Source organism: Hippocampus zosterae, chromosome 6, assembly GCF_025434085.1.
Source record: "Hippocampus zosterae strain Florida chromosome 6, ASM2543408v3, whole genome shotgun sequence".
Classification (NCBI taxonomy): Eukaryota; Metazoa; Chordata; class Actinopteri; order Syngnathiformes; family Syngnathidae; genus Hippocampus; species Hippocampus zosterae.
The window spans coordinates 18,542,097-18,567,361 of NC_067456.1; the positions used below are offsets into that span (position 1 = coordinate 18,542,097).

The 25,265-nt window shown below is 42.2% G+C and overlaps 1 protein-coding gene across 10 annotated transcripts in view; it reads left to right on the top strand.

Annotated features, from left to right (window-relative positions):
* fbrsl1 (fibrosin-like 1) overlaps nt 1-25,265 on the top strand; it is a 362,003-nt gene that overhangs the window by 130,186 nt on the left and 206,552 nt on the right. For 8 of the 10 annotated variants that reach the window (XM_052066950.1, XM_052066943.1, XM_052066945.1 and 5 more), the window contains exons 3-4: nt 5,860-5,961; nt 11,587-11,622. In XM_052066950.1, coding sequence (XP_051922910.1) covers nt 5,860-5,961; nt 11,587-11,622 — 138 coding nt within the window. The remainder of the gene's footprint in view (nt 1-5,859; nt 5,962-11,586; nt 11,623-25,265) is intronic. The other 2 variants (XM_052066948.1, XM_052066949.1) reach the window with 1 other exon arrangement.

A 25,265-nucleotide genomic window follows, 5' to 3' on the forward strand; every position in this document is an offset into this window, starting at 1 on the left:
ATTTCCTACCCCTGCTCTGAGGAGATGACCTGTGAACTGATAAGGGCTTAGTCCTTATCGATGTCTGTTTGAGTCTTCAGGATTTGAGTCATAAATGATGAACACGTTTATCATAAAACTCACTGTGTGGTTTCTGCACTTGGACCTTCATTTCGAGACATTATAAACATTTTATCAGTCATTTAATTACAATTTGCCAATCTTGTTTAGTGCTGGATCTATCATTATCAATGCTGAACAGCAGTTCATGTTAAATGTTTGTGAAACAGTTTTCTAAGTTCAAGAGACTCAAATCATTCTAAACGCCATCACCCCATCAACCAACCGATGATGCATCATCAAGAGGAACTCGTGGTGCTGACAGATCCTTCAACAGGTCTTTGAGAGTACTTGGAAATACGATCCTCTAATTTTAGGTCATGTGGAAAACCAGCTGAACCAAGCTGTATCAGTAAACAAAACAGGCCGTTTTCAAAATTAATTTATGTTCCACAACATGGGACAATACATCCGATCCAAATGTTAGCTAACAATATAATAAAAATGTATTCTCTTATTGCGTGATGCATTGTTTCATGCATTCAAAAGGTCTAATCAAATACTGTACGGCAGTTGAATATACAGGTCTTGAATTACACATATTGATTTATTGATGCATATGTTAATTAATAATTTGCATGTATTTAGACTGTCCAATTATCTTGAAAATGTGGTTAATTATAATGCTGTTGACCATTTTGCTAAAATGTGTTTTCAGTGGCCTATACAGCCACCTGAAAATATTTAACAGATTTCCAACATTGACCCAAACACAATTTTGAGTCAAATAGTGTCAGCATTTCTGAGGTTACCTGTATCTGTTTTGCAAAACTCACTGATGATGCAGCGTGCATTAACAAATGTAGAGAAACATGCAAGCTCAATGGATCAATGTCGTGTTGTTTGTAACTTTAAAAAAAGAAGAGCAACACAGATCAAAAGCAACACCAATACTTAGTCATTTGACTTCATAGTGTGAAGTCCAGTCCTGTGGCTCATGTGTCTAGCACGATTCCAAAAACATGCATGCTGGGCCGATTTGTGTGCGTGCATGTGTTGAACTCACCCCTTACTTGTCTTGCTCCGTTACAGGAGGCATATGGTGGGGTTGATAGAGAGACCCGGGGTCCACTGGGAATGATCCTTTGCTGCAGTTCGTCTGTTCTAAATGGCATCCCACAGGAATTCAGACTCTCATGGGGTCATTGCTGGCTGGGACTCACAGTCGGGGAGGTGGTTTCATTTTACAGGTTGACTGATTAGTTACAATAATGGTCACCCGCTGCCCCGGTTAGTCTTTAATGTGCATTATTTTACTGCCCTAATCCACTACCATCTCAGTTTTGAACCTCAGTTGTACTCACTTTAATGTCTTCGCGTTCAGGTGTTGTTGCTTGATAGCAACGTCAACTTCCTACGGTTTCTCATGTCTCATATTTGTGATTCATCTTTCAAATGCATTGTAGCTCTGGGTAGACGAGGGAAGAGAGTTATAAGAGCATTTTAGGCATTGTATAATATGTGTACCATTTTTTATGTGGACATTTATTATAAGGCGCACTCTATGAATAATGCATGGCTAAAAGGCATAATGGATGTACTGGGACTCGTCAAAATAAAAGCAAAAATCCATTTGCTCTCCCTGTAGTAAATCCACTAGCTTGTCCTTGGGCTAATTTCCAACTTGGGACTTGTGGTGGGAGCAAGTGCCCGCCTTGACAGCGATTTCAAGCGATGGAGGTGTTAGTGGTGCTGTAAAGTAGAAAGAGGAGGGGGTCCGGGGGGGGAGTGAAATGAGACATGGATGAGGAACAAAGCCAGCAATGCCGCCTTCTCTTGATGCCCCTCCTCCTTCATTTCACTCTGTTTCTGACTCTCCTTCCCACACTCCCGTCTGTCTCTCGCCATAACTCTTTCCCCCTGCCTCTGAGCAGCTGCCACTTCTGAGCCTGAAGAAAATGAAGGCAGATGAATCAATTTGGCCTGTGGCCCTAAAGTGCACTTGTCTGCACCCCGGCCTAGGCGGGGGGGATAATGAGCCAATAGATTGAGCCCAGCATTGCGGTGCCTCAGCCAGCCACACCGCCGGGATCCTTCGCACACACAAATCGGACGCCTCCCTGAGTTGCGGTAGCAGGCTGTCACTGGGTTAATGGGGGTGAGGGTCCTTTGCACAGGACACTTTTCAGAACAAATTAGAGGAAGTATCCATATCTGTTCTCAGCCCAGCCCCCTATTCTTACGTGCCCGTGAATCTATAGCGCCTCTGCAGTTGAAGCCCAAACACCTGACGAGCGCATGCAAGAGTTTCTCATGTGGGTGGGGAGGGGGAGTCCAGGATTTCAGGGTAATAAAGACTGACACGGACACAAGGGTGAAGCACAATCTCCCTTACAACTGCTGACAGGTGATGGCTGACTAGGGAGAGACGCTCGAGAGCAAGAGGCGAGGAAAGCGGTAGGAAAAGCAAGGTTGTCCTAACAGCTTCTTCAATCCCAGGAGGGGCAGATTCGGGAAGACTGTGGGGTCTTCCAGTGTCCCCTCAAACCTCCTGCAAGGTGAATGAGGTGGCATCAGGAAAGAGGTGGGATAACAAAGCAACCCCCAGCAGCCTCCAGTCTACTTGTAAGGCTTCAAAGTCATTTGCAGTGCCAAGACACAGTGAAAAGGAACGGAGCGTTTGCCAAGCCTAACGTGAACTGACGTGGGCCTCCAGTGTCTCTGTCACTGCCTTGATAAGACCTTTCTAATCAGGGGGGGGATTGTGACTTCACCCAGGGTTAAAGTATAAATGAGCAGACAAAGTCAGCACCACTCAACCAGGGGGGTGGTGGAGGGGATTAAGATGCTGGAGGGTCTTTGAAGATAATTAAAGAGCACAGAGCAGCGGCCTCCAGAGAAAGACTGTAGTCATGTTCAATAGCGAGACTAATGGTACTAATTTCTTGTACATTATTCATGTAAAACACAGGTTCTCACTTAGCTTGGTTTTTTTTTCTGTCCATAGTTTAAACTCCAAATAAATAAACTCATTATCTTGGCGTCAACACAGACTCAAAATGTTACTCAGCAATAAAACGCATAACACTGTTGGGCAAATAGGGTTAGATTCAGAACCAATGCACAAAGTGTGACTCCACGAAATGAGGACGTTTGGCTTCTACATTTTAATGATGGTACAATTTCAATGAAGCTGTGATATTGGACAATATTGACTCATTCTGAATTTTATGTGTGCATCATGTTCCAAAAAAGTTGTGACAATGGTATATTGTCAACTTTCCTTTTACTTAATTAGCATTTGGGAACTGAGGACAATAATTGTTGAAGCTTTGTTGTTGGAATTCTTTCCCATTCTTGCTTGATGTACAACTTCAGTTGTTCAGCTCCCCGGCATTTCAGTTTTCATTTTTTGCACTTCATAATCCGCCACACATTTTCAGCGGGAGACAGATGTAGATAGATAGATAGAGTACTTCAGGGGTGCCCAAACCTTTTGGACCGAAGATCGACTTTTCGATCAATCAACGTCCCGGTATCGGCCCTTACCGCGCACGTACACACACACACGTGTGCACGCATTCCATGATGAGAAGCCTAAGACGGACGCAAGCGATGCACTTTTCCAGACTGTTGACTATCGTAGCTCACACGTACCATTTTAAAGTACTTCCCTCAGCCCTCTAGATTCCTATTCTTTGCCCGTGCCCTCGGTGAATTGTACACGGAGCAAACTCTGAATGAGAATAATGACGATAAAAAAGGCATCTCGTATAGAAGATTTCCTGCCACCAAATTGTCAGATGTGCGTGTGTACATCAAAAAACACATCTTCGCCATGTTGTAATGTCAAACTTGATCTGACATATTCCCGTGCAGCTTTAGAGAGTCTTAGGTCCACGGAAAAATCAAGATATGCAAGCAATTCGTATGTGCCACATATGAAAATAGAGCCCTCTATCTATGCCTTCTAACTCACTAAACAAGACCCTGTAGGTGTCTTTGCTGGTTGTCTGACAAAGGGAACTCAAAACTACCAAATCCGTTTTTAGTTTCGAGGAGTGTTGAGGCTGAGAGAGAGCAAGGAGACAAAATCAAAATTCCAATTTGATTCGATCTAAATGTCACATTTCTCTTTTGACACTTTCACACTGCAGTCCCAGTAAAATGGGAAGTGTAACACAAGAGTCTTGCTAAATTTGCCTGTTCCCTTGAGACAGACCTTGCTGAAGCAGGAAACTGCAGTTCACATTGTATGATCACACAGCCGAACAGCTTGACTTTATGACAATATGCAGGTGCGGCGACATTTGAGCGACAATTGCTTTCAACATAAGGATTCCGTGGACAGTGTGTCACGGGTGTTGAACTTCACACTGCTTCGTTGAGTGTCGTGCCTCTCTTACACCTCTGACGCTATGAAGCTGGAAAACCCCACATCCTGCATCAGTTACTAACGCACTGCGACAGTGAGATGGGGAAATTCTGGCTTCGATAGCCAGTATGTAATAGATTGATTTTGCCTTGACTTTTTCCTTTTCTCTGCCATTCTTACTTTAAACTCATCATGTCATTCCCGATCGCAGAGGGCTGTTCACGCCCGATGGCCAATCGTTAGGCTTGCCCAGCAGCAGCAGTGTAATTAAAAGGGAATTACGTCGACTTGGCATGTGAGCTGGTGGGCACAAGGGTAGACAAACACTCTCTGAGCCTCCTTCCCCCACCTGTCAGGTGGTAGTGTTCAGGACCTGTCAGATTAGCTGATGACCCTTTTAATTCTTGCCCAGCCGGGGGCCATAATTGATATTTACTGGGAAAGGTTAATTGTAGCAGTGATCTGCTTAAATTACAGTGGAGATCAGGAGACCAAGCATGTCACCAGGGGAGGTGCGACTTGTAAATAGCTGGTTGAATGGAATACACCCCGCAGCCAATGCCACTTTAACTCCAAGGTGGTGAGGTAGCACGGGCACTGTGATTGGCCTGTGCTGGAGTGGCCCAGACACCTCTGTGCATAGCTGGCCAACATTCCATCTGGCTGGAAATTTGGATGCCCGCCAGCTGCAGGTCTGAATAATCTGTAATAAAACAAGCCATCCAAGATTATTTGGAAGTATTTGGATTACCATCATCTGAGTTGCTAAACACTTCCATTTCCATTTCTCCTTACAAGCGATAAAGGAAGATTGTATACCAAAGGTTTTTGCTGTTGTATCAGCAAAGGTAGGATGTGACTCACAGTACTTGCACCATTGTTGGTTGCTTTCTCTTAAAGAAATCAATCCCGCAATGGTCACTGAACTAACTTCAAATTTTGTACCAAAATGTACCAAATGTATCGTAACGAGACACACAGTTTCAGGGAAAATGTCTGGAATACAAAGGTTTGGTTATGTTGTGGAGTTGGTTTGCTCTATCTGATACATTGCATCTAGATTCTGGATGGGGTAGGATAAAATCTTAAAACTGAGATGTTTGTGCTGCCCAGTTTGAAAATGCTTGTTCTCAGCCAAAGGTCATATTTCCTCCAATAGGATATTAAAATAACTACAGTATGTGGAGAAAACATACACAAGCGCAAGGAGGATATACAAACTCTACTTGTAAAGGCATTTACCAGTAAGGAACAAAAATAGCACTCATGTGAAATACACCATTCTAACTAATTGTGTTGTTTTAATGACAGCCCATCAATAGTTATTTGAAGCCATTCTTGCTATCCCACATTGCCGTGCATTGCTGCCTACTCTATACGGAGAGCTTTCCCGTGGGGAGGAAAGACATTTGAATGTTAATTGTGTTTGCTCTTGTGTCCTCCAGATCAAACCATTAATGTTCTCTCCAGTCAAATTTTGTAAGGATGAGACTGTGCCCGACTTCAGCATACCTCACAGGAGCAACACCAAGGAGCAGTTGAATGAGGTGAGATCCTGCCAGTGCTTTCCATATTGCTATATGAATTTTCTTGTTACAAAGCGGAAAGAAATTCCATTTTATAGGAAAAGGCCTAAGGAGGCAAACAAACCCAACAAATGTTGAAATCAGATGGCAGATATTCCAGCAGTCCAGGTCTTTTTTTTTTAACTCTCATCTAAAAAAAAAAGGTTGACAAAGCATACCGGTAATTAAACTAGATGTACACAGGGAGTTATTAAGCTTGTCACACAGCATCTAATTTATCCGACATTATTTCAACTGTGGCAAAGTTAAATGTACTGTAGACATGACCTAACAGGGTTTCGTCAAGTGTGGCCTGACCTTGGCACGGAATGAGTTAAGGAAACTGTTCCAATTATAACTGTGCCAGAATTCATATGCGAGTTCATTTAGAGGATGAGTAGGTGGGAAAGGAAAATTGAAGCCATGCATTGGTTTAATGTCAGGCTTGAAATAATACAATTTAGATATTGGGAAAGTAATGAGAATTTATGCTAAATCCAGAGCAGGATTTTGAATGAATGTAGAAATGCCTCCCAACAAATGCCTGTCAAGCAGCACCCTGGTAGCGCCAAACTAAACACAATCAGAATGTTCATTTATCTGTCAAAAGCAGGAAGCGAGAAAGCAAATGCAGACTTCCCTCTCCAGCACTGTTGAATCGATGGTAGGAAAACGGTTTAATGAACTTGTTAAATACACTGATTTAAGCTATTCAATGCTCCGATTGAAAATCCAGCCCAATTAAAAATCCCTAATCTCTCACTTCCTCATCGTCATTGTTTCGATGTATTAAAGTGTCTGTTTCTCTCATTCACTGTCTTCTCACTCTCTCTCTCTCTCTCTCTCTCTCACACATACACACACACAACCATTTGTTTAGTACAATAGGATGTCTCTTAATGAAAAAGTCAGAAGGAAGACCAGGGCTTGTCACATAAAAACACGCCCTTGGTTGACAGCTCTGACAGGGATCTATGACAAGCTCTGAGAGGGAGGGGCCATGAATGAGTGACGGTGGAAGCAATCGTGGTAGGGGCGGTGGAGGAGGAGTAGGCCGAATATTGCATGCTGCAGTTGCTGACAGTGGAATATCTCTCTAATATGCTGCCAAATAGATGGCACACAGACGTTGGCGGTTGTCATGATGCCATCCACATCTATGCGTGGCCAACCATCTGGCTCTCTTGGTATTTCTCATGTCTGTCTCCCCATGTCTGAGTTGGAGTTTGTCTTCCATTTAACCAATGCCATGCATCACAGACCTTGTGACATTGCCTTCTTTACATTTTTTGTTTGCTTATATAATAAAAAAAAAAACAAGAACACTAATTAGCATTGCATGTGCTCACATCACACAAACACATCAAAGTCTCACCAGCTTTAAGCGCTTCTAGTTAAGGATGCCATGTTGATGACAAATGAAATGGATCTCTCTTGTCGCTTCGCCAAAAGAAACAGAGACAAATGTGATGTGGATGTTATTGCCTGTCCGCCTTTAAAAACAATCATGCATCAATTTGGGAGCAGATGTTAAAAAGTGCCAGGGATGCTGTTTGTTCATTGCCATGGTTGGCTCTTGATCTGTTTATTTTGACTTGGTAATTATGCTTGCGGTATGGTGCTGTGCCCCAGCACTAAGCCACGCATGGATTAGGGAAATATGGGGGTCCGGGGGGTTATTCTGCTGAGTGCAGTGCTGCTGTTTGGGTATCAAACAAATAAACCCTGCCACCTGACTTGACGAACTTCCACCGATGACATAGTCTTGCATCACCTTCCTCCTCATATTACTGCCACGTATGATAGCTCCACCCTTCAAATTCTCCACAGTGATACAAACAATGACATAGGATGGGAAAGTGTTAACACCACCCACTCGTCGCTCCCACTATTTTATTCTTTATGCATTCAGTTGTTTTTTGTTTTTTTCTTTTTCTTGGTGGAGGAGGTGGGCCTGGAAATGTGGAGAGGATTAGGGGGCGGATTTAGCAACATTTCTCTTCTCGCGAGCTGTTAGTTAACCCTTCCATGCCGCTAGCATCCGCGCGCTCTCTTTCTATCAACTAACACCGATGCATTCTCTCTCTTACACTCACACACACACACACGCACACACATACGCACACATGCATCCCTTCACCCTCCCCCAAATTCTCGCTCTCTGGGGTGGGTTCTTAAATCCTTTTGAAGTCCTAAGCACTGCAGAAATCCATTGAGAGCCATGTATAATGGCTTTTAAGAGAGAGTGTTTAGCTATATGCCGACCCTATGGCTTATGAACCGCTGGCGTTTTAATGGATCCCCCTGCTCCCACCTCTCTTTTTCTCCCTTCACCAGTTCTAAATCCAATGGATTGTCCCTCATTATCATTTAAATAAACCTCTTTCTACCCAGAATGTGCCATGTTGAATGAACTCTACATCGTTGAGCTAATTCCAAATGGCCTTGGCCTCCTATCACCCAAGTCTTATGTCCGAAGCACACGTGCATGCACCGCACACAACATTTGTACGTGTAGACTTACGTATTTATCTAGATGTACACAGCCTGTTTAAACTTGGTGTGGGAACACACAGACACCATCGATCGAACTTTTCACCCGAAAATACTTCTGTTCTTGTCTCCATAATCTACCTCATGTCTAGTTCTTCATCCCTTTCTCTCCTCCCCCTTCCTGGTCTCATAGTGAAGGGATCAGAGAGTTTGAGATGGACATGGAATAGCCTTTTGATTCCCGCAGAGCCTGCTTTCCGGTTCACGGTAGGACCTCTGCCTAATCATCACCACAGGAGCTGTCCTGCAAATCAGGGGGGCACACAGGCGTTGATGAGTGCTGAAGCCTAGAACAGGTGTGGAAGAATGGATGAGGGGCACCAGGCAAGGAAAGGGTTCTGGTGAAGGTATGGGGGAGGTTATTTGGATTGAAAGTAGACCCGTGGATAGAATTGGTCGAGCAGAAAAGTTCACTCCAGAGGCCAGGGGGAGAAATTGCCTATCGAGACAGAAGAATAAAAGCTGTGAAAAGTGGAAGTAGAGGTTGTGATTTCAAGATTGGTGCTCCTGCTGGGTGAAGACAGACTGTGCCGGAGAACAAAATCCAGGCTTTTCTGTATCCATGCTATTCTTGTTTGGCATTTAGATGGCTGCATAGGAAATCACAGGAGGGGCTTAATATCTCTTTGCAGTGTTTGGCTATGATTATAGTTTTTACGATTTAGCTATTTCACTTTCCTACTTCTTTCTTCCCCTTCCTGTGGGGTCTTTGTGGGGATTCATTGAGCCCTCAAATGACTGATCAATTATTGAAAAATTGCCTTTGGAACCCGATTCTTTTGTTATGATTATTTAGTTTCATGTAGGTATGCCTTATGGAAGAACTTTCACAGACTTTGATGTTGGCATTGTAATGCTTGGAGAAGATGCAACATTGTGCTCCCAAATGCTTGATAAATAATAAAGATCTGCCTGTGGGTTAGGCTGGGTGATATGGCCTTCGAATAGGAGTTCAGATTTTTTTCCCCCAAAAAATCAGATTTGCAATTTTCATGGACCCCCTTTGCTAATTGAAAAATCATACGACAATGAAGCGAGAGACGATAGCATGATTCAAAATACCTGTATGTTTTGCCCCACCAACATGATTTTTATTTATTAATCCTGATATCAACCAATTTTTTTCTCCATTGTATTTTTCTCCAGCAATATCCGATTAATCGATTATTGAAGAGAATTCGGTAGTTGAAGTTAAAAAAATAGAAAATATACACTGCATCCAATTTTACATGGTATCGGCCAATCACCCTCATGAATCATCGATATCGGTCTTGGCATCTTAGACTCCCTAATCCCGATTAAAGTGAGGACGATATCAGTCACGTAACCTTGCCATGCTTGTGTTGCATGTAAATCTCAGTTCAACCAGCCACATTTCTCCTAAGTATAGGGTTGATCGACAGTTAAAATGTGCAGATGATATTCATCTTGTGGGGGGCGAGAGGGAGGAGGGACACACGCGGCTGCTGCTGTCTGGACATCACACACGTTAAGAAATTAATCAAATTATATCATATCAAAAACAATAAACATGTCTATTTTACCATAAGATTATTTATCATTAAATTACAATCGCAGTAAAATGTGAATTGAATTGTTTTTTTTTTTTTGTTTTTTTTTGCGGCTTTGTTCTTGTTGATCACTGTCAATATGTTCTTAAATACTTTTGGTTTGACATTTAGAATTTTTTTTCACTGACCCCCAAAGTAATATCGTGATCGTATCACTAACAACATATCTGGCAAAAATATCTGTATTAAATTTTAGCCATATCCCACGACCCGAGCTGGTGCATATGTCTGTCTTTTCTCGTGTAGCGTTGCCCAGGACAGGCATGGGGTCCTCAGCTAAATATTGTTGATTACCGTATTTTCACGACCATTCGGCGCACCGTGTTGTTGGGCGCAGTCTCAGTAAGGGGTGCTATTTCTGTATTTGACAAATACACAAAACTTTTCTTTTATTATTGGGCGCAGCCGGGCATGGTAAAGCATGCATGCACACACACTAAGAACACGTTTTTAAAAAGGCAACGGAAGCAAAACTGTGTTCGGTTGTACTTTATTTAGCCTTTTTACAATGTACCGGTACTCACATTTTTCTCTTCACCTCCTACACGCTCACCCTTCACTCATTGGCACAGGTACCTGCTAGGGGCGTGCCTTTAGCATTGGCGGACTTCCGCATGCCTGTCATCACTCACTCCGCCTTTTCTCTATATAAACAGCGTGTCGGCCAGAGGTGCTCTCAGTCGGGCTTTGGAACTCGGTGCATACACGCGACGCTCTGCATTATAAGGCGTCCTGTCCATTTTGGAGAAAATTTAAGACTTTTAATGGCGCCTTATAGTCGTGAAAATACGGTATATGTAATTCCGGTTCATCCTCCGGGTAAACAAAAGCAACAAAGTTGGAGTGTTCTCTTTTCATGTCCATAATGTCCACATTTCTTGACTGCAATAATCATTCAAAGTCCTCTTTGACTTTTAGTGGCGCCTTATAGTCATGAAAATACGATATATCGTGTATCTCGGGTCACTATGCTCCGGCAATGGTCAGCACATTTGATTGTGTGATTGCCTTCCACCTCACTGCTTCCATATCATACAGAGAACAATGTGTTTCTTTTCACTCTGCTTTTATTAACTTCCTCCACTCTGTTTGCAGCCAAGTTGTTAGTGTAAGCAATGTACATCAGCAGGGGCTCACTTTGAACAATGAGAGCTGCTAAAAATATGATTAAAAAGGGGAAAAAAAGAATTGTTTGGACAAACACAAATCCAAACAATTTTGTATTCAGAATGATGCTGAATATATATCGTTTTATACCGTTCCTCTGTGAAACGCAAATATATGAGCTGTATATGACTGATAACTTAGTGCCATTGTGTAGGCCTGAACATAGGGTAGCAGTCTGCATTTGCGGCATACGTGGCGGGCTAGGTAAAAGGTTAACGTGAATATTGATATTAAAGCGGCACTGCTTCATCATGTCTGTGTCAGGGAGTGAAATGCTCCTTAAAGGTCATTCTTGTTCTCCTCTCTCTCCCTACAGAGTTCCACTCACTCGCTGTCAGGCCGCGACTACTCAGTAAGTGACATTTTCATGCTTCATAGCTTTATGGCGGAATTACAATCTTCAACGACCCGCTTTATGGCCCCGGCGCTCCACATTTTAATTATATTAAATAGTGTAATGGAGAAATCATGATATTAGAAGCATTAATTCAGTCTGACTGATAAAATCGTAGCAAGGTGTCCTGCACTACTTTGGCGAAAAGCATTGTACTTTTGCATTCAATTTTATTTCACTTTCATTCCATAATTCCCCTGCGTGTAACAGAGCATTGTAACATCATACAATAAATGTGTTAAACATGTTAAACATGATAGAGGTTAAACAGGGTTTTTAAACCCACAAAACCTTCGACTAATTCGTTCATAGTAGACTAACAGTTTGTTAGCAAGCTATTTTTATCCCGTGAAAGCATTAGTTGTCTGGCCCCTCTGAGTTTTAAAACCGCATGTCAATGCTCTCATTTCAGATATTTGTGTAGTCTCTTGGTAATAGAGACACAGTCGTCCTTTCTGTCCTTTGCGTAACGATGAGCTCATAAGAGGAATATTCTTCTAAGTGCGCTACTTTTAGCTGATGAGTGACATATGGCACCTCATGTTGCAAACTGGAGGCAGCTATCTAAACAAACAAAACAACTACAATGGTTGACGTGCTTTGTCATTGCTAATCGGACTCAAAGGACTGCCATTAAAGCCTCCAACAAAGTGTAACTTCAAAAGACATTGATCTCCATGCATCTTTTTTTAAAATGTTGTTTTAATAGAACATGTCACATTCAAATTCCCTAGCGGCTGGATATTCGCAGATGAAAACAAGTATGTCCTTCCAAAAAAGCCTGTGGTGGCCTTTGGCTCAAGCTGTCAGTTTGAGTCGGCATAGAGCAAGGCTTTCTCTTCATCTGAAAGGAGGAAAGGGGGTCGGATATGGATGTGGCGAAGGCTTGGTGGGTGGTGATTTGCAAGGCGGTATTGTGCAAGCAAAAGATAGACCGGTAAGGAGGTCAGAAAGTCTCATGTTGTCGGTCTCCACTTCCTGGCTTTCCCACATTGCTATCTGCAGTGTTTGTAGCCTCTGGGCATCTCTTGGGTACTGAGCTCTGACTCTCAATCTGCTCAGCTGCCGAGCCCACTTGATTTCTGCAGGCATCTTATCTGTATGTGCTTCGGGCCTTACAGAATGATGGTTTTGAAAAGGGGTGCAGAGGTTGTAAGGTCGGGGGGGCTCCACGGAGCTTCCAGGCAAAGGCTGAGTTGGCATGGGTGGAGGAGTAGGTCTCAAACAAGGCCAGAGACTGGACTGAGTGTTATGACTGGAGGAAAATGGAGAGAAAGGTTGTGCATGTGGGTGGAGAGCTATGTTTGAAGTGGAGGATTGTGTAGGAGGGTCAGCCAGGCTAGAACAGAACGAGCACTAACAATTGCGACAATTGTTGACGTCTACTGCTACAAATCATCACACTTTTGGATCAAAGCTAGCTGTTTGTCACAATTTTAATGATCGGATAGAAAAGCAAAATCATGATTGACTATCAATGTGAAAAAATAGAAAAGCTTTATTTTTTTATGCTGCCCTACGGCTCTTTTCGGCTGCTTGCTGAGTTTAAAGTTTCCTTGAAATTTAATGCATTCGATTACAATTCACGAAAAGCAAAGGTACAGCCAACAACGTGCAAGCATATTCCCCAATTCAAATGAAGTTGTGACGTTGTGTGCAATCTCAGAAAAAAACTAAATAATAAACGAAATAAAATGCTTTGTAAATATTTTTCCTCCTTAATTAAACGGAATACGCAACAGAAACTAAATATTAAATATTAAACTGGTCAACTGCTTGTTATTGTTTACTGTATGTATTTATTTATTTATTTTTTATTTTTGAACATTTTCACTCATTTAAAATTCAATGCCTACATCATTCATTCATTCATTCATCTTCCTAACCGCTTGATCCTCACTAGGGTCGCGGGGGGTGCTGGAGCCTATCCCAGCTGTCTCCGGGCAGTAGGCGGGGGACACCCTGAATCGGTTGCCAGCCAATCGCAGGGCACACAGAGACGAACAACCATTCGCACTCACACTCACAACTAGGGACAATTTAGAGCCGTCTTCCTCAACTGGCGGACCGCGATCCACGACCGGACCGCCGACCTCTTTTGTCCGGACCCTCGGCAAATTGTATAAAATAATAAATTTGTGATTTTTACGTTATACATTTTATATTTTTGGACTATAACCTGCGCATTACCGCGATCGCTTGTTAAAATTATCCGTTTTATTATTTGCGTGAACGAACAGATGTATTGCAGAGGACGCAGCAGCGCGACTGTGTGTGAATAATGTTTGACGAACTGGCTCATGTTCATGGCTGAGCAGGGCATGTCGGCGATAAGATGCGCTGATTGGCTCCTCTGAAATTAAGGTGTGGCCATACAGAAGCGTCACGCATTCAAAATGGATGATTGTGTCAGGAAACAGACGCATGCGCGACGCCACAGTGTGCTCACAGCTTCAGTACAGGAGAGCCGCACACAGACAATTTAGACAAGACGAATCGTGGGAGGTTTCGAATGTGTGCAGTTTTGCTCCCGTCTACTCGGGACCTTTGCAGCTGTTTAACAGCAGAACACCGCAACATGGTAAATGAACATCCCAATGGCGTCCTCAAATAATATTTGCATTCCTCAGACATTGCATTCACCTTTAGTGGAAGAACAGCACTGTACATTCCTGTGCTCCCTTGTGTCAGTATTTAAAATGGTTCTTAACTCCTCTTTGGATATATTTTTCAATGATTTCAGAGGGGATGTGAAAAGGGGAATTGTACAAATGAAAATATGTTTAGTATTTATTTTGGAAAAATTAGTATTTTGTTTTGCTTTTGTTAAATTAAGGAAAAAAAGACAACTACTGTTTAACAAAGTTGAAGTAAAAATGTCTTATTTCCCTAAAAGGGCTATTTCTATTATTAAGCAGGCACAACTTAACAAAATAAAAGAGTTCCTCTGCCTCAACACAATACCTCTCACTATTTGCTGTGTACTGGTAAAGTGAATAATTGTTATTTTCATGCACCCCATTATTGGTTGGTTGTGAGGAGTGTTGATTTGTATAAGCTTGGCTTGACCATACTGAATTGGCATATAGCCCTGCTCCCCATGACCGCCGTGCATGGGACCGGACTTTGGTCTTATTAAAAAAAAAAAAAAAAAAGGGGGGGGGGACCTACAGCCTTTCTCAGTGAGGACCACTGATTAAGAGTGTTCAATCAGCCTGCCACGCATATTTTTGGAATGTGGGAGGAAACCGGAGCACCCGGAGAAAACCCACGCAGGCCCGGGGAGAACATGCAAACTCCACACAGGGAGGCCAGAGCTGGAATCAAACCCGGTACCTCTGCACTATGAAGCCGACGTGCTAACCACTGGTCTACCGGGCCGCCCTGCCTACATCATGATCCAAAAAAAAAAGCTGGAGTCGGGGACCATCCAGATTGTTATTCAAAAGCCAGCATCTCTGATGATATGGGTATGAGTTGCTGCTCGGGATCAGATCACATGTTCAGAAATCGGGGCCAATCACGTGATTTTCAGAAATGTGGTTTTATTTTCTAAACATTTAAAGGTCACAAAGCTACAAAATAATCCAATTGTGCAAATCGGTTGCCAAACAGAACAGTTGTGGCTTAATTTCATATTCCACAATGCTATTTTATTTATTCATTTCATTGTCACAATGTAGTTTGTGTGACGCACATACCCACACACGTCTCATCCAATGTTCACAGCTCTCCTGCAGGCAAAGACAAAGTGGTGGATTTGTCTTCATAGCTTGTTTGGAGGGAGAGGGAAGCCGAAAGACGCTCCTAATCCTAAATAAATCTGCCGTGCCTTATATAAAGAAACCTCGTTGCCAAATGGCATCGTCAAAGAGTTGGGTAAGCTGCAAACAGGACATACAGGTTGGCAATTGTGACATGGCCAAATGACATAACTTCAAGCAAGCAAGTGTGTTCCTCACTGGTTGCATTTAACATCATCATAACTCCATAGTATCATTTCTAAATGAGAGAAGTGACACACGTACCCAGATGCTACGTAGCTGCGTGGACTTGTCATTATAGCATGCACGAGTCTATCAATCATGATGTAAATGTAGAGTTTAACATAGATCCATCAAACAGAGTAAACCTTGGAATTCTGTGGTCATGCTAATATGGGCCATTCAACCAAATTGGTACATTTGCATCCCCAGGCAATTACATGAAAATACATTTTATAAAGTGCCCAAAGCAAAAGAATAAAAATGTGTTTTAAAGCAAGTTTTGAAGATGGACAGGGAGGAGGCCTGCCTCACATTTACCGGAAGGTTATTCCAAAGCGAGGAATGGCAACGGGAAAAGCTCGATCCACTCTGAGCCTCCGCTTAGGCAGAGGTACCTACAGTCGCGAGGCACTGGCCGGTGCGTAGAGGTGGGGGAGAGCAAAAACGTAAAGAGGGGCGAACCATTTCAAGGTTTGAAGACAAATAAATTCATCTTAAAATGGACAGTAACATGGATAGAGAGCCAGTGAACGGAGGCCAGAAATTGAGTCTTGTGCTCCTTCCTCTGAGCTCTTGTTCGGAAACGAGCAGCAGCATTTTGGACCAGTCGGAAATGCTTGAGGGAAGACTGGCTGACTCCAAAACAAAGTGTGTTACACTAATCCAGCCGATACTCCACAATAATGATGGATAAAGAAAATAATACATATTCAATGCACACCGCGCTTGTGTAATTTATTCCCCTTTCAGATTACACACTACAAGCACTTAGTTCTTCTTTTCCTAAAACATTTCTTTTGCTGGAGCAAGTTTCGAGAAAGAAGTAGAAATGGAATTGAGCACCGAGCTACGATTTTAAAAACGAAATTACTCATCCCAAAAACTTTACCCGAGCCCAACTTATCCTGACCAATCATCCCTCATTCATGTGTGACTCCTAATAGCAGCTCTGTTGAGTTCTAGCAGCGATAAGTCACAGCAGGACTGACTCCCTATCTCGCAGTGTGAGGGGCTGGATATGGAATTGTTTATCAGGCTGACTCTATCCTGTCTGCTTTGTGCAGGTTTCATTACAGCCCCGGCCATGTTTGGGAGACAATATATGTGCCTTGTTTCCTGCGGTGCTACATGCTTGTTGTTTCAGTGCGGATGGACTCAAGCGATTTATCACTCTCAGGGGCTTTTTGATAAAGAACCCGGCACCCTCCGCCGTGTCTGCAATATAGGCGCTACAAGAAGCAGGGAAATTGTCAGAAAATCTGACTGCAGCTATCTACCCTTTCTGTCACTACCCCTGGGCTGGATATATAGTACAGAGGAGGAGACAGTTTAGCTCGCCAAAAAAGACAGCACACCACACTGTTTCTTTTCAGATTAATTGAGTTAGTTTCCCACACCCTCTCTTTTTACCACCCAAGGCCAAACTATAGCTTATGTTTTTGTGCACAATGAAAGCATCAATCTTTGTCTGTGCAATATAATCTCACTTGACTGCTTTGGCAGGGTTTATCTTGGTGCAGTCATGGATTTAAACCTTAGCCATGCAGTTTACTTGAGTAAAGCTTGTCTGGAACTGCCACACACCCATTCTTCATTTCCACTGCTTGGGGTGTCATAATCACATTTAATGCTCAATGAGTCCAACAGTTTTGGATGTATGTGTGTGTGTGCGTGTGTGTGGGTGGGTGGGAGGGGGCTGGGGGGGTAAATAGATTTGTATAGTTCAAAATTCACTTTGCTATTCCAGTGATGCTGCATTTTACAAAACAGTCAAGCCATTATATTTTAAGTCAAATTTAGCCATTATTAAACCAGTATTCAATTTAGATTCACCGGATTAGTTGTTCAGCACTGCAAGCGTTAGATTGCAGTGTTGCAAGGCTCCAAATCAACGTTGTATCCCTGATTATGATGTCACTTAAATTTTCTGTCTCTCTCTCTTTGTCTTAAAATCTCTGTCTATCTCTGTCACTGGTTCCTTGTCAGTGAGAGAGGCATGCGGGTGTCTCCACAGCACCGCTCTTCACATGGTGAAAATTAGTGCAGGAAACCAAGAGCCCAGCAGGAGTGGGTCAGGGCCCAGACATCGTGTTGCTCTAAGGGTGGGGCGCTGGCTGTCAGTGGCCTCTCTATGAGGGCTGTCTGCCATGAAAACCTATTTGTTTATCCCTGTGTGTGGTCCAGCTTCAGATCCTGGGCCCTGCTGCTCTCTACACACCAGGAACCTGGGCTGTTGCCATTAGCAACAGATAAAAATGGGTGTTAACCGCAACATGGCCCACAACACATCAATCAGAGGGTCTACAGATAAAGGCTTCATGCTTCTGGGGACCTGGTTGAGTAGCTTGGCTGAAAATCCTTTTCCAGTGACTGAGCACACACAGATCTGGTAGTGGCGCTCTGCAGTTATTCAGATGTGCGGACACAAGTGCGATTTTCAGTTATGCCGCTTTTTTTTTTTTTTTAATGGAGATGCATTAGGAAGGCACAAATGCAAAGGACACTGTGGGACAGGGCATTTAAAAAGAAATGTGACTCTTGGAATTTATGTTGAGTCGGCTTCTTGAAAATAGCCCAACTTCCTCGAAATGAACTCTTAATGCCTTTGCCAATTGGTGTTTCTCTTAAGGCTGTTGATGAGCTGGTGCATTCAGCTTTGCTGGATTCTACAAGTCCTCTTCGTGAGTACTGAATTGACATCAACAACTGAAAATGACTTGCGGCCATACTTCCAAAGGAAGTATTGGTATTCGGGCAAAATATATTTTTGCAAACCGGCCATGCAGACATTTTCCAATCGAGTTTCATTACCCATAAAGTAAATGTATGGTGATTGCTTTGGATCTTGTCACGGGAAAAGAACAATATGAATCTTTTACTATTATACCCAGTTAATGTACTGTATTTTCATCATATAGCCATGTTGAAGTTCATCCAAATGAAACACAAGCTCTGATGGGGTAAACACGTTCGCTCCACCCCTAAGCTAGGCCTTGAATATCATCACTCTCCGTTTGTCCTGGATGCACTGTCCCCAAACTCACATTTGGCCCACTTATCCAAAAGCGCGATAACGTTGTAGGCCAACAATGCTCTCAGGATTTGTTTTGCTTCGCCTTTCTGCCCATTAAGTTTCACTGACACTGTAGACAAATAAAGTGGTAATTCCACTTTATCATATGTTACATATACCACAATCAAGCAGCAATTACATGCTTCTTCCATTTGTAAGAGGTCCCAGTGCCGATGTGGATGTTTTAATGAGGGTTGTAATGAACGCTCAGGGTGTTTGGCAAGTCTCCGAGATTGCGGAGGCTTTTATGGCTCCCCATTATACGTACAATTTGCATCAGCAAATTACAATGCGCCATATCATTATCCTGCACCAAGGTTTGAACATAAATTAGAGCTCCAATTACAAACATCTATCTGGGAAAGGGGAAAACTACTGTAGCAGCCCACCAGAGGTAAGTAGAAGGGAGAGAAAGCCTCCTGTGGAACGTGAATGACGGTTCCGTAGAGGAGGGATCGTCTCATATCACGGCCTGATGGGAACTTTGGGCTTCCAAAAGGAAAATACTCTTTTGGGGAAAAAGAACATCTGTTCTGTTGCGGCTGCCCTCCATGCCATACACTCGTACTACTAGAAAACTGGCGACAGTAAAAACATCGGACAAAGTACATTAGTATGCCCAAGGTACTCTAATTTCCCTCATGGTGCTAAATAATGAACTCCAGCTTATGTTTAAAAGTACGCAATTGTACTTTTAGGGGTACAATGGCTTTTCATTGCGGCGGAACAAACTTTAGCCACGCCGAAGTGATGGAAAGGTTGACATCTCTTTGGAAAAAAGGATTGTAGCGGCAACTTACTATCCTTTTGTCGCTACGTCAGCAGGGCATGTAGGTTTTTGACTCGTGCTTTTCTTCGACGGGCTTTTCCTTTCCATGGCGACGACAAGGAATACACTAGGCCGCCATCGTTGGTCCAAAAAAAAATGAATCGCTTTATTTTCTTGAACACAAATTAAGTCTTTATCAAATGGATTAATGAAACTTCTACAATACACTTAAACGAAATACGAAATCAGTTCCCATGAAGTACGAAATAAGCAAACACGAAGTACAAAATAAGCAAACACGTAGTACGGTCAAAAAAAGGTGTTGCTCCATGCCCTACTGTCTTCCTAATGATGTTTACATAAATCTAGCCTCTTAACAGACTAAAAACAGGACAACCAATGGAGCCCAGATACTTCGATGTTCTTAATAAATTTGTTCTAATAAAATATCAAATATAAACCAAACGCCTTGCATCCATTAAATTCTAATTATTCTAAAGGCTGCATTTATAATTTAACCACATTTTCCTTATGGCTCTAACAAGGATCTATTCGCGATATTTGTTCATCTTTGAAACAGAGAGGAGTAAATAAGAGAGAGAACACCTTTGAAGAGACCCAAGATCCCAAGAGTCATTTGCAATGTGTTGTCCATGTATAAATAATGTATCACCAAGTCTAAAATGTAATTGGGAGTGTAGTTCTTGAATTTTACTTGGTTGCAAAACAGCAAACAGCGACTCATGTCAAAACCCTTGCACTTCCGATGCATTTTTAAAACAAATCTGTCAACCATTTCTTTCTAAGAGTTGTAAAAATGTCGTTCAAAACCTTATCGACATGTTTTCGGATTATAGTTTGAGATTCATTTCGGGTTTAAGCTATCAAGAGAAACAATTCTAAACATTTTTGTGATATCTCATGGTTTTTGCACATTGTTCTGCTATGTCCTGTTTCCGAACCCGGAGGACTGAGTGAAGTGAATTTGAAATGTTCCTCAATGGCCTGAGGTTGTAAACTGTATTGTTTTCTGATCTGGCAGAAAATTTAGGGACGCCTTGACAAACTCCATCTTTTCTTTTGTCTTCTCTTCTTTTGCTCTTCTCAGAGCAGTCATAACCACAATCCCTTATCTAATTTAAAGTCACTCAAAACATCAGTGACTGGGAGGCTTTGCAGGGTGTTAGATGGTATATAGTTCATTCGGAATGTCAACCCGGCACCCAAAATATTAATCACATGGATGCAAAGTACTTCTCCTGACTGAAGAGGTGTGTTTGAGTGGGAACTGCCAAGACTTATTCCATATGCGACAACCCCTTGTACTCCTTCCCGCTACGAAACTTATCCAACTTTTCTCTGCATTCATTAGTTAAAACAACATTCCTCTTTAATTCCTGTGGCATTGTTAACTTTTCTGAAATCTGCACAAACAAATTGTATTAAGTAGGTCATGCTCCACCACTTGTCTTCTAATCACGAACATCATTTCCCTCCACCGGTGCCCCTGAGCTTTGCTCCTGGGATTTCAGCGAACAACAGATACTTGTTTGATTTTCTGCCGCGTATATGCTACAGCTTTTATTTCTCTCAATGTTTTCCTCTTCCTCCCATGCCAAGTTTGCATCTGACTCTACAAAAGCAATATTTCAGTGTCTCCAAAGACAACAGACACAGCCCTCATCCCCTCTTGTGCAAGTGTCTGACAGGAGCAGCAGGTAAGGTATAAGATTACAGGAGAAGCAGTAGCAATTAGATCTCCAGCGGATGCTGTTGTGTTTATAAAGAGAGTAACTCTTAATGACAGGCTTTGCTTTCTCCTGAGTCGGGTACATAGCGGCGGGAGGCCTGCTGTTTTTGTCATCCTTTAATGCTTGTTATGTGGTTGGACACTGCAAATCTACTTGTGTTAATTCAACACCAATGGGTGTTAATTTTAACAGCAAAGTGTCTAGTTGCATCCACTTTTGAGGCGAGCCAGGCCACCTGGGTGACATTGAAAAGTAATGTCGTGCCGAGTATTGTTAACGAGCAAGAGAGCTGGGTGCCGAGCTGAACTGCCCAAGGGAGGCTCTGTTCTTCCTCTGAAACCTTTGCCACCCCTGGAACAGGTCATCACATCGAAATTAAGCTGCTGATACACCGGACCAAAGCAGCATCCTTTTGAGCAAAGTAGGCGAACATATTCATTTTAGGATTGTCCATGCATGAACATGGCAGCCAGCTTTATTGTTTTTGAAATTTTTCAGAAATATATGAAAACAAATAAATGTATCAAATGAATTTGAGACAAACTTTTTAATTATGGCGAACAAATTTAATGTATTCTTTCAGTATTAGCTAGATTAAATGTTAATTGTAAATTGTGCAGTGTGCATGTAAAATCGAAGCAGTGGAACAGACATTGCCAACGGGTCAGACTTTGAATATCCTTGTCTAAGATTGTCCCGGTTGAATAATATTTTTTCTGTTGAGTAGAAAAGAGATGAAATGGCCGGTATTCCCAATTTCCTTGCTGCATGCACATTTCACAAATGTCTTTGATGTGCTGTTACCCTCCAACTGTCAAATTTGACTGATGATAGGCAAACTAACAAAAGATTTTAACCTTTCATTTACCACAAGTTGCCAGCTGGATGCCTTTCAATATAAATGACTTCCAGAGTCACTCACCTGTCTTGAGCCTGCAAAACATCCTTCTTTACACCGCTGTCACTGTGCCCTCGGTGTGTGGTTGGCCTTGGCCCTCATCACACCGGGGCACATGGGAGATTAACCGAGCCGGCTTACTCACACAGTAGGTTCCCTGACTCCCTTCCACTCATCCTAACCCAATCTGCCAGCTAGCCTCCTGCTCCGCGAGCCATGGCAGCAGGGCACCACAAGCCCGGGCCTCCTTCATTACGCCTGCCAGATGGGCTGAGAATTAGATTTGAACTCCCACCATGGGAGAAGGGTGTGGTGAGAGATTGAAGAGGGAGGAGAGGAGGGCATTGGTAGGGCTGAGGAAACTTGTATGGATTACAAAGTAATGTTTTTTGGGGTTTTTTGTTTTTTTTTTCATTTATGTTGCTAGTTATTACACTTTAATGTAACACCCTGGGACCTGGCAGCATTAAAAGCCTGTCATTGAATAATCGACACTAACTGCGAGCAAATGCTTGGGAGAAATGAAATTAGTGAGCGCAGCAATTTGGCACAGTGATTATCGTCTCCTTGGAGGCACTTCCTGATGATTTAAGAATGCTAACATTTAAGCAAGTCAGATCTGATTATTCCTCAAGGTTAAATCGAGCCACGTCTGAGTCAACGCTTGATTAGAAATGTCTGTGTGTCTCTTCATCTCCCTCTCTTCTTGCTCATGTTTCTCATTTTTCCAACAGCTCTCTGCAGGCAGAAAACTAGCGCAGGGATGAAATTGGTTAGACCGTAATGGCATCTTTTGCCAGCTCTTAATTAGATCAGCAATACTTGCTTTCCAAAGTGTTATTTCTCTACTAAATACCAGCCCCATAAATGATGTGAAATGGTACTTGGTTAACGACCTCATTCAAATTTGAGTATACCACACTTTGGAATCTACCAAAAAGAGTTTATTCCGTTTCAGGCACACTCACACACAGACACACACACACAGACACACACACACATTCCTGCACTTGCTGCACAGTGAGGACCGAGTAAAAAGGCCTACAAAGCGAGGACCACCCTTTCTGCTTGAAAAAGAAATGAAAAAGACACATTTCTAGACACAGGAGGGCGCCCTTAGGCAATACATTCCTTTAGATTAAATAAAACACCAAAGGTTAAGAAAAAGTTTTTAACTAGATAAGTGAGGACCGGGCACTGGCCATGCGTTCTTAATGATTTTGAAGTAGATTAGGTGCCGTTCACCTTACTAAACATTTAATGATGTAAATTTATAATCAGATATATTATTTTTAAACAGTTTATCACCATTAATTTATGGGTACTGTCATTTATTTAGTTTTATTTAGTTCTGATATTTGTGTGTTCAATACGCCACATGTTTGCACTGTGGCTGAGAGAGGAAAGTATTTTAATCTGTGCTGTACATTACACAGAGAGCATATTTGACAATAAAAGCTGACTTGACTTTATGATTTATTTTTGACAAACAAAAGTACTCTTATTCAAAACTTACAAGAACACCTGAAAAACTTCAACCTTCAAAACGCACACTAAAAAAACTTGCTGCGCCACAACCTGACACATGAACCCACATATACCCTACCAAATAACTGTGCTTTCAAACTCTATTCCTTTTCTCCCCTCTCTCTCATCCCATTCCCTCTCTCCCTTCATCTATCTCCCCCCTATGTCTCTCCCTCTCTCTATCTTTCATCTTCAAACTTTTTTCCCCAATTACAAATCTTTTAATAATTTCATTGTGGAATATCTCTCCATGTGGGGTCTTCAAGGTCTGGCGATGCTTGACTACGACACTTAACGCAGTCATCTTTCCTTGGAACTTTCTTTAATGCTACAAATTTTGAAAGGTGTCGATCAATTGCTGCTCTTTCCTTTGGAGTCCGGGTCTCTTCCTTTTTTTAGTTTCCAATTCTGGAGGGGAAAAAAAGAGGGTTATTAGTGGTTTAGTTGAATATAAACAGATCTGAACACTGCCTTGACTGATAACAGGACCAGAATAAAAACTATCAAAAATGCATTGATTCAAAACATGTTTTAGGCATCTAGTTTAAAGCAACTTTGTTGACTTAAAAACACCTCAGCAGCAATTTCCCTCAAGGCATGACTCATGAGTGTTATGCTCTTTACATTATTTAATATTTTTCAATATCCTTAAAATTAATGTGGGGTTTTTTGCCTAGTCTCCGCCTTTAATGTCTTGTTTATCTATGTGGGCCCCCCAATTGGGTGGCAACCACTAAAGGGTGTACTCTGACTACAGCCCAATGACGGCTAGGATAGGCTCCAGCATGCCCCAAACTTTTGTTTTCTATTTCTGAAGCCTTCTATTGTGAAGAACATACAGAAAAAACAGTCTTTGCAACTACAGTGATCTGATCCCTCGTTTATCGGGGTTAATGGGGACCGAAACCACCCGCGATAAACGAAAATCCGCTAAGTAGCAAAACCCCCCCACCCTCCATATAGGTATATGAACATGTGTATGAGTATAAATATTTATAAGGCCAAATGTACTGGTATACATGCATGTTTGTAGTAATTAACAGTACTTAATGCTATATACTAATATATTTAAACATGTATAAGTTAGGTTAGGTTAGTGTATAAATAACGAAATACAGTAAACACAGTCCTGTATATGTTGCTCTATGTGACTCGCTGTTGTTTTGATTATTTTCACTGCCTCTTGAGGACCTTTCGCAGCATTTTCACTTTTTTTTAATGAATATGTTTGAAAAAATCCATGACACACAGAGGCCGCGATAAATGGTAATCCAGCGGCACTGTTGACATTCATGTTTCGAAGCTACAATCAAAGCCTGAACCACTGTGCCGATTTCAGAGCAACATATGTGGTGAATATTATCTAATACGGTATGCATTACCAGTTTTCCTTGTTTGCAGTGAAATGCATTATTTTACAATCCATTCAAATGTCAGATACCAAATATGTAACTTCTGGTTGCTGATGGTGTATTGCAGGAGTGACCAACTCATTTTTGGCACAGGCCACATTGTAGTCATGGTTTCCCTTGGAGGGCCATTATGAATTTTGGGAGACCATATACATATTTAATCACCTCCACATTACATACACCAC